At 45.5% G+C, this 9,708-nt stretch overlaps 1 protein-coding gene across 1 annotated transcript; it reads right to left on the bottom strand.

Annotated features, from left to right (window-relative positions):
• Positions 1-1,734: 1,734 nt before the first annotated feature.
• Positions 1,735-7,884, bottom strand: GALNT4 (polypeptide N-acetylgalactosaminyltransferase 4). The gene has a single exon (XM_020800164.3). The coding sequence runs from the start codon at positions 7,497-7,499 to the stop codon at positions 5,715-5,717; it is 1,785 nt and encodes a 594-aa protein (XP_020655823.3). The 5' UTR covers positions 7,500-7,884; the 3' UTR covers positions 1,735-5,714.
• Between the last annotated feature and the right edge of the window lie 1,824 nt (positions 7,885-9,708).

Here is a 9,708-nt window from a genome sequence, read left to right as displayed (position 1 = left end):
GGCAAATAGAAGGGGAAGATATGGAGGCAGTGACAGATTTTACTTTCTTGGGCTCCATGATCACTGCAGATGGAGACAGCAGCCACGAAATCAAAAGACACCTGCTTCTTGGGAGGAAAGCGATGACAAACCTAGACAGCATCTTAAAAAGCAGAGACATCACCTTGCTGACATAGTCAAAGCTATGGTTTTTCCAGTAGCAATGTATGGAAGTGAGAGCTGGATCATAAATGAGGCTTTTGAATTGTGGTGCTGGAGGAGACTCTTAAGAGTCCCCTAGACTGCAAAGAGAACAAAGCTATCTACTTTGACAGAAATCAACCCAAAGTGCTCACTGGAAGGACAGATCCTGAAGCTGAGGCTCCAATACTTTGGCCTTCTCATGAGAAGAGAAGACTCCTTGAAAAATACCCTAATGTTGGGAAAGTGAAGACAAGAGGAGAAGGGGACGACAGAGGATGAGATAGTTGGCCAGGGTCATCAAAGCGACCAACATGAATTTGACCAAACTCCGGGAGGCCGTGGAAGACAGGAGGGCCTGGCATGCTCTGGTCCATGGGGTCACGAAGAGTCGGACACAACTTAATGACAAAATAACAACAACAGTCACGGTGGAGTGCTGCACATTCACATTTCCTTCTCCCCATGTCATCATCTGCATGTCTGAAGAGGCAGGTGGCAATACTTGCAAATTCCACCCCTCCAGTCCTAGCAGCAGGTAGTTGTGTCGCCAGAAGTGTTTTACGCAGTGAACTCAGTCTTACAATGACTGTTAAATAGGAGATCAAATCACAAGAAATTAAAATATGAATCTGAAAGAGATTGATACATTTGGTGCCATTTGTTAACATCTCTATTTGATTCACATTTGGAAAAGTATAACATTGCATTCTGTTTTTCACTGATAGTGGGCTCTTTGAGTGGGGGACCCCGGATGCAAAGCCAGGCATCGGGAGTTTGATCACTGCTGCCCCCCCCCCCGGTGCCTCTCAGAAGCTCTAGCCTGGAAAGATACTGTACACAGATCCAGAATGTTCTCAGAATAAATTAATGGTAAACCACTTCTGAGTACTTTACACCTAGAAAACCCTGGAAAGGGTCACTGACTACAAGCCAGAATAGTCTTGGCATCATTTTAAGAGAGTTGTTTCAATGTCCCTTACCTTACCCTGCGTTTGAATAAATGCCTGTGTAGTGAAGCTTTATGCAGCCCATGAAAGCTTCTGCCAGATAAGACTTGACAATCCTGAAGATGTCACAAGACTATGTTGGTTTTTCCAGAACAGATTAACACAGTTACACATTTTGAAAATTATATAGGAAGTCAACAGCCTATTCCAAGAAACTTGAACTGGGTTTTTATCAAAGGATATGTGCTAATTTGTTCAGCTAGCTCCCGGATGTTTGCAGTATCAACAACAGCTTGGTGAACAGCCAGTGTTAATAATGCATTCAGAGCTGTCACTATTTTCTGCATTTAACTTCCTCGACAGTCTGACTCCCAACCCTAGTATATTGCCTGACATTCACCGTTGCCCCTCATGCAACCATAAATTAACTTCAGTCCTTTTGTTCAGCTTTTAGATACTGTAAGTCCATTTGCTGTTTTCCAGGCAGCATGGCATTCATGACACAGGTAATAAGATCCTTAAATATAAGCATGAAAAGAACATTGTAAGTGAAGTTAATGTAGGTAGACAAGAAGACTCAAAGAGACAGCTTACAATTCAAGACTTAACTGAAAAAGAGTTTATTTGCGTTTTCCAGAAAGGTATAAAATTTATGCATTACAAAGTTATTCATTTTTCTAAACATACACAGGAAATCAGTAGTTTAAACCAGTCACAGTAAAAATTTGCCAAATCATATAATTCACTGAGGAACTGTAGTCCATGTGCCTACATTTTTCTGATATTCAATGCTTCAGAAGCCTGTAAACTGTATTTGCTTAAATCCAATGCCAACAGAACAATCTCCGCTGCTCTCCCTCAGCCCTTGAGGATGCCTGGATGACAACTCTAAAGGGCTTCCCCACCGTCTAGAAGACGTTTTTGGGGGTGTAGGGAGGGGGGCTGCAGAAGAATGGAAAATTGTTTCCTGCCCAGTTCCACTGAGTGATTCCACCATTCTATCAGCAATCCCATGGTTGAAAGAGTCATTGCCTTTCTGACCAGAACTTGATTTAGTAGCCACATGACAGCTAAGAAGACTGCCCATGCAAATTCTTGAGCAGGAAAATATTTATACATTTCTTTCTATCTCTCTCTCTCTCACACACAGACATTCCACTGTTATTCAGAACAGTTATAGTAATTCTTGGCTCTTCCATCAGCAGTTGCACTTACTGGTACAGGAAACAAAACATTGGTTTTGCTTTCTTGCCACCCACCCACTCCACCCAATGCTTTGTGGATCTGACTGACAACATAACCCTATGTATAGCTCAAGTAAATTCCACAAAGTATAACCCATTTCTAGTAAATTGGTTTAGGGCTATATTCCAGCAATATTACCAACTGATACACTGTTTTTCTCAGCAGGTATCATTATGTCTTTCAGACCTTTCAACTAGGAATGTAAACAGTTTTTCATAAAAAACGCAACCTTTTCTGAAAAAAGGAATAAGGCATATAGGTGATAAAAATTGCACAGTTTGTTCATAGTGACATAGTGCTTGACACAGAATATGCAGTCAGCTGTGGTTTCCATACAGAACTCTTTTTTAAAAGGAGGCCACTTACGACTATACATCTCAGTCTCATCAAGCCACTGCATGATATCAAATCATCAGAGTACTAAAGTGTCACAGCAATACCTTGGTATTGGATAAACGTGCATAGAGAAATCTCACCAGTACAATGATTTTTTTCTTCATAACTATCAGTTCTGATTTGTACAACTTCGGGAGCAAAAATATGAACCCTTGTATCTCACATTCACACAGTCATTGTATGATGGCTTTTCTGTGGCACCAGCATGTCAAAGGGGATCCAACACAACTTTGGGAAAGTGTGTATTCCCGAACACAACACCATCCACACTGGATTTCCACTTTGGGAAAAATCACATGCGCACAGATTCTGCAGCAACTGCAACATTTACCACCACACCATAGGAAGCAGCTGATTTGGACAGCTAATGCAGTACCTTAGATTAGGCTGGGTAGCTGTATGGATTTCTACTGGTAACAGATTTGTGTAATTCAGCATACCACTGTAGTTCAAGCTCATGGGTCCTAAGGCACCAGAACTCTATATTATACCTCTTCTCCTCTTACTCACAGATCTGTTTCTATTCCACCTTGAATGGCGCAACAAGGCTTTCAGTGGCGAGTGCAAAACGACAGCAAAATTCTCAAGTCTGCATCTTGGAAATCAACATGCTCTGCACGTATTATACACAGTATTTATTCTACTTCTAAGACTGAAGCTTCCAAGATAGGAATCACTGGCCGGAATGTTACTGGTATTGTTGGCAAAAGTGTAATGGCATGAACTGCAGCGGCAAACTAACTCAGTAACAAGCCCTACACACTGGTCAAATTCGTTGGTGCCCAATGAGGAACAAACAGTGAGCCAGTGCAATTCATGCCACTGCACTTATGCCGATGTAAAGAACTTTTAGGACTCTGGCCTGTGTTTTTTTTGCAAAGCTTGGTAATTTTTTTTTATTTATTTATTTTTATTTATATCCCGCCTATCTGGTCGGTTAAGACCACTCTAGGCGGCTTACAAAGCCCAAGCCAGGAGAAGAAACAGGAAACCAAAGAATAGTAGCCATGGGAGAGAAGAAAGAAGTCATTCAAGACAAGTGCATTTGGCTCCCAATGCTAGAATTCCACTTTCCATCTTCATTTCTAAAAAATGACATGGACAACAGTCAGCCAAAATCAGTATTATATCATCATTTCTTGTGTTGTGCAAACCCACTTATTCGGGCCCTGCTATCATTTCAAGTCAAACAAGTTTATCAGGTTTCAAGCACGCAATCACCTTAAATAGTTTGACCAGTGGTGATTATCAGAGCAGGAAGTATGCCACAAATGATTACGTTTCTCTCATGCCACATTCAGCAAACTATCATCTGTTCTCAAACATCACCATCCCCAGTTGCTTACTCAAGCATAAAGAAAGGCTAAAATGTCAGTATTTGACATTTAAAACTGAAGGTCGATGTTGCTGGAATAGTTAATTTAGAAGCAGAAAGTAGATCCTATGTTACACAAGAGGATTAGACAGGGCTTGACAATTAAGTTTAAGATTACTTATCTCTGTTCCTTAGAAACTGTTGGCTGACTTGGGAGTAAACATTACTGCTATTCACACAATAACCTCCTGCCAGATTCTGTCCAATAAATAAGTGCAGTCTAATGAAACACACACGTACATATATTTGGATAGCTAAAGCTTGGTTTGACCTGTTCTATGTGAAGGAAACTTATTAGGTCCTGTCACATCGTTCAAAAGAATTTACAATATAGTACTGTAGGATGTTTCCCATTTACTTTTCTCCACCAAGATTTATGTCTTTACATTTATTAGGGCCTAAATCTACACTAGGATTCTGGCCAATTTTTACTTAGAGTAATTTAAAGATCCCTATACAGAGCCCGAAGACTGAGATATCACATACATTTGCTGATTACTTAATTTAATGTATTTCAGTTCCTCTCAGATTCCTGTCACTACAGAGCCAGAAGGCACATTCTTAGTGCAAAGTCCAGATTTGGAATGCAGACCATTAACTCACACTTTCTACTACAAATAATGTTTAATGTCTGCATAGCAAACATCTAGTCTAAGGAAGTATGGCAACATTTAAGAACAAACCTTCATAAAAGAATATACTGCATTTTTAGAGGAAAGTGACTGGCTACACTTGGCATTAGCCACCCACAAACCAATTTCCCTTGCCTCTTGTGACACATGAGTAGGTTTTAAGGAGGGCAGCATGTACAACACTATATATAAACATATATAATAGGGCAGAGATCATAAGTAGATCCCACCTCTAATTTTAAAATTAATATTGTGCCTCTGGGTGTGAGCTCAGAGAATTTTGGTATACAGTAATAAGCCACGTTTCTCACCCTTGCTATGCTTTCTAAGATTATTAAAAGGAAAACCTTCTTCTTGCCAGTATTAAATTTAAAGATTCTTTTTGCCCTCATCCCCAGATTAGTCACTGATTGTTTTTAACCACTTGTGCACAGATTGTTTTCGCTCCTCTAGCATTGAGAATTAGGGAAACAAACCCAAGATTTACATCCTCTGCTTCCTAAAGCAAAAATATCATTGTTCTAATATTCCAGGCTTTTCAGCTGAACACTTAGATTGCATTGCTGGGTAACCTTTCTTCCTTGCTTCCTCCAAACCACTACATTAGTCACATACTTCTTTAATAAGCATTCAAGTACTGCAGCTATACATAATATCACTGGCACTTAGCAAATCCTAGTGAGGTTTCAGTAACTCAAGTATCCTTCCTGCTCTAAAAAGTATAAAAAGTTAAGGTTGTGTGCTTGTAAAGGAACACCTCACTTTAGAATAAAAGGCACTTTCCAGCTGGCAAATCCTCAAGTCTGCTTTCTCACAATAATTCATCCTTGCTCTCAAGCCTCTGAACAATCGTTTCAGCAGTCCTCCAAAGTCAAGTAAGTCTCTGGGGGGAAACAGGGGTGGTTCTTTTGGACAGAGAGTCGATGGACAGCTATTTTATTTCTCAAACTGCCACACTTGATTTTTATCGGCGGGATGACATGTCCTCATTTGAACATCAGCTCGACCCTCTGGGGTACGGTAAGCACTAAGGCACTTTGCTGAATGGGGATGATAAATAGTCCCATCCTCTCTAAAATGCCATATGATGGTTTCTGGGATGGGAGACCCATCTTTGGGACAATTTCTCATGCCCACATAATCCTTCTGTTCGGGGACTTCAACACAGAGTTCAGTCACAGAATTAAATCTGATTTCTTTATTTGACGTGTACTCAAAGAACTGGTTGCCTCCCTGGCCATGGCACCCAAAGAGAGTCACATGAGCCCCAGTAGGGTTGTGTTCCGGCGAATTGTAATCTAGACACTCTGAGATGATCCCCATGTTGCGGAGAGCTCCGTGCCAGCCAGGCCGGTCTTCTGGCACGTGTAAATTCGGAAATATCGTTTTCAAATACCAGTCAAAGTTTTTGCACTTGAGATGCTCCCTCAGGAGTTTCCTTTCCGAGAGGTCTCCGTAATTTTCCTTGCGCGCCGGAGGGTTCCTGTTGTAGAAGTGCTCTTTATACTCATCCATCCACACTTCGGCCGCCCGGGCAGTGTTCTGGAGGAAGTTGGGCCTGGCGTAGGGTGCCCGCTTAGGAAACACATGCCCGACATGCGAACAAGGATGGATTTCCAATGTGCCTCCGCACTGCCAGACTCGGAAGGAGAGTTCCAGGTTCTCTCCTCCCCAGACATCCATCCCCGTGTCGTAAGTGCCGAGGTATTCGAAGTACTGTTTGCTGACGGCGAAGAGCCCTCCGGCCATGGTGGGCGACCTGATGGGGTCGATTCTGGAGCGCCGCCTTCGGCGCTCATAGTCGGGCACCGGGTGCCACTGGAAGGTCAAGCGCCAGTCGAACCCGCCGATCATGGGCTCGCCGGACTGCATGTAAAACTCGAAGGTGTTCCAGTCGATGGTGTCGATGACCGGGCAGATGACCACGCTCTGGTTCTCGGCGATCCTCTGGAGGAGAGGCTCCAGCCACCCGGGGACGCACTCGCAGTGGCAGTCCAGGAAAGTGAGGACCTGGCCGGTGGCGAAGGTGGCCCCGATCAGGCGGGCACGAACCAGCCCTTCCCGCTGGCGGGTTCGGATGAGACGAACCCTCTCCAGGCGGCTGAGGTACTTCTCCAGCTCGTGCTTGAGGTAGCCTTGGTCGCTCCCGTCGTCGACCAGGATGACCTCCCGGAGCAAGGCGGCCGGAGAGGTCTCCAGGACGCTGTGGACGGTCCGCAGCAAGGTGGACCAGGCCTCGTTGTAAAAGGCGATGACCACCGAGGTGGTGGGCAGGCGGCGGTAGTCGAAGCGGCGGGCCCGGCACTCGGGCAATCGCCCGTCCTGGATGTGCCGGTGGAGGGAGAGGCGGTCGCTCAGGTGGACGTTGAGGGCGTAGCGCTCCACCAGCTCGGCTTCCCGGCGCTGCTCCTCCGGGCTGAGGGGCAGGTGGGCGGCCCGGCCCCACTCGCCCGGCGCCGAAGGGTCCGGAGGGGGCTTGGCGTAGACCGGGCGGCCCGGGTCCTCCTCCGCCTCCCCCTTACCACCACCACCACCCGCGGCCGGGACGCCTTCCTCCGGCGGGCTCCGAGGGAGGAGGTGGAGGAGGAAAGGGGCCGACCCCGCGGAGGTCTGGGGCTGGAAGGCGCGCTCCAGGGCCACCAAGAAGGCCCCCGCCGCCAGCAGGCCCAGCGCCAGCCACGGCGCCCCTCGCCTCAGGAAGGCCAGGCGGAGACGCCTCATGGCCGCCCCGGAGACGCCTCGCCCGCCTCAGCCACACGGGCCGCCGCCGCCGTCCGCCCCCTCGCTCGCTCGCTCGCCCACCCGCTCGCTCCTTCCCGGGCCCCGTCCTGAGGCGAGAGAGGAGCCGGGGCGACGTGGAGGAGGAGGAGGAGGAGGAGGCGGCCTCCTCCTTGGCCTTCCCTCCTTCCCTCACAGGCTCTCACGCCCCTTCCTTCCTTAACTCCTTCTTCCTCGCCCACGGGCGGACCCGAAGGCGTCGGCGCCTCAACAAGGGGCCCCTCCGGCCGCGGTTTCGAGGGCCTCCCCGCCGCCGCCGCCGCTGGGAGAGGAGGCCCGCGTCCCCTCAGGGTCGGGGGGGGGGGCACACACCCGAAGCGGACACGCGCCTGCCTGAGGCGGGTTCGTTCCCACAACCTCAGGGTAGGTGGGTGGGTGGGTGGACGAGATGGCGGAGCTGCCCTCTGGGTCTGGCCGCCTGAAGCGAGGAGAGAAGCGCAAGAGACGCTCGGGAAAAGCCTGGAAAAGTTCCTTTTTTTTTCTTTTGTTCGTTTGGACCGAGATTCGATTCCCCCCCCCCCCCCCCAAAAAAGGAACTTTTCCAGGCTTAGCCTCTGGTTGCCATAACCCGCCATGCCCTTCTGAGAGTCATCATCCTCCCCCCAAATGAGTTTTTTCAGGCTCGGTCTCTGGTCACCCATGTCATTTTCAGACAAATGCATAAGCAAATAAAAATCCACCTTTTTTCTTTCTTTTTTTTTCTTCCCCTCTTAAGGTGCCATGAAATCATCTCCAACTTAGGGCAACCCAAAGGTCCCGTCCTCAACTGCCCGGTAGTCCAAAAAAAAAAAAAAAAAAAAAAGGAACTTTTCCGGGCTTGGCCTCTGGTTGCCATAACAAGCCATTCCTTTCTGAGAGTCATCATCCCCCCCCCCCCAAAAAAATGGTTTTTTTCAGGCTGGGCATCTGGTCACCCATGTGATTTTCAGACCCTAGGTAGGCAAACAAATGCATAAGCAAATAAACCCCAAATCCACTTTTTTTCTTCTTCCCCTCTTAACATACCATCAAATGATCTCCCACTTCGGGCAACCCAAAGGTTCCATCCACCTTGTTCAGCTCATGTGAACTCAAGCCTGTGGCTTCCTTGAGTGAGTTAATCCATCTTGGATTTGGTCTGGTTTATTTATTTTATTTTTATTTAAAATATTTTACCCTGCCTTTCTCCTGGAATGGACTCAAGACATCTTCCTCTTTTCCTGCTGCCATCATTATTTTTTTTTGCTTTATTTATTTATTTTAAACTGCTGAGTAAGTGGTTCCCACGCCTTCTCTAAATTGTAAAACGTTACAGAGAAAATTATTGTTACCACCCACGTCGTCCAAGAGGGAAGAAAGAGGCCTCACATGTAAAGCCAAAAATAAATAATAATAAAACTACAGTACATGCCATGAAAGGCTCCAGTTCTTCACTATAACAAATAGATGTTCATTTATTATTTACAGATGTTACTATTCTATCATTTACTCTTTTTAGAAAACAATATTACAATTTTAAGTCTTTAAAAATGAAAATGTATACACTTTAATTTTTTTATTTTAATATATGTGTGTAATTTACTATTTAAAAACATCTCAAATAAACCCCACACTGGGTTTCGGCTTTGCAAAACCAGAGTGATAAGGTGTAACGTCCAATTTGGGGGCTGTGTTTCTTCGGTGACGGCCTACTATCAATACCATTGTTGTTTTGCTATTGAAAGAAAATACATTTTCTTTCATTTTTAAAAAGATCTTTGTGTTTGCAATGCTCATTTAAAGATGATAGCCTCATAACACCCAGAGGGGGGTTACACATATGCATTTATGTCTTCAGTCAAGCATTGTGTGGCTCCTTTCAAACTGAAAATATTGTATACTTTTGGTCTACAAGGTTCTTTCCCTTCTTTCTATTCCATTATGACTAGATAACCCACAACACTGGAATTTTGGAAGCCCACTTTGGGGTGTTCCAGTTGCTGTTCTTTCCATTACACACACAACTCAGATATGGTCGAGGAACATTATTTAGTACTCAATTTAACAAAAAAAAATTATTGGAGTTAGAAAACAACAGGAAGAGTCTCAAATCCCAAAATTCCAACTTCTTCCCCAGCTTAGCCCGTGCGTTAAGAAAAGTGTATCTCCTTTGGCCTTACTGTATTTGCTTTTA

Source organism: Pogona vitticeps, chromosome 6, assembly GCF_051106095.1.
Source record: "Pogona vitticeps strain Pit_001003342236 chromosome 6, PviZW2.1, whole genome shotgun sequence".
Classification (NCBI taxonomy): domain Eukaryota; kingdom Metazoa; phylum Chordata; class Lepidosauria; order Squamata; family Agamidae; genus Pogona; species Pogona vitticeps.
The sequence above is the reverse complement of the archived record's forward strand: the minus strand, read 5'-3'. Positions and strand labels throughout refer to the sequence as shown.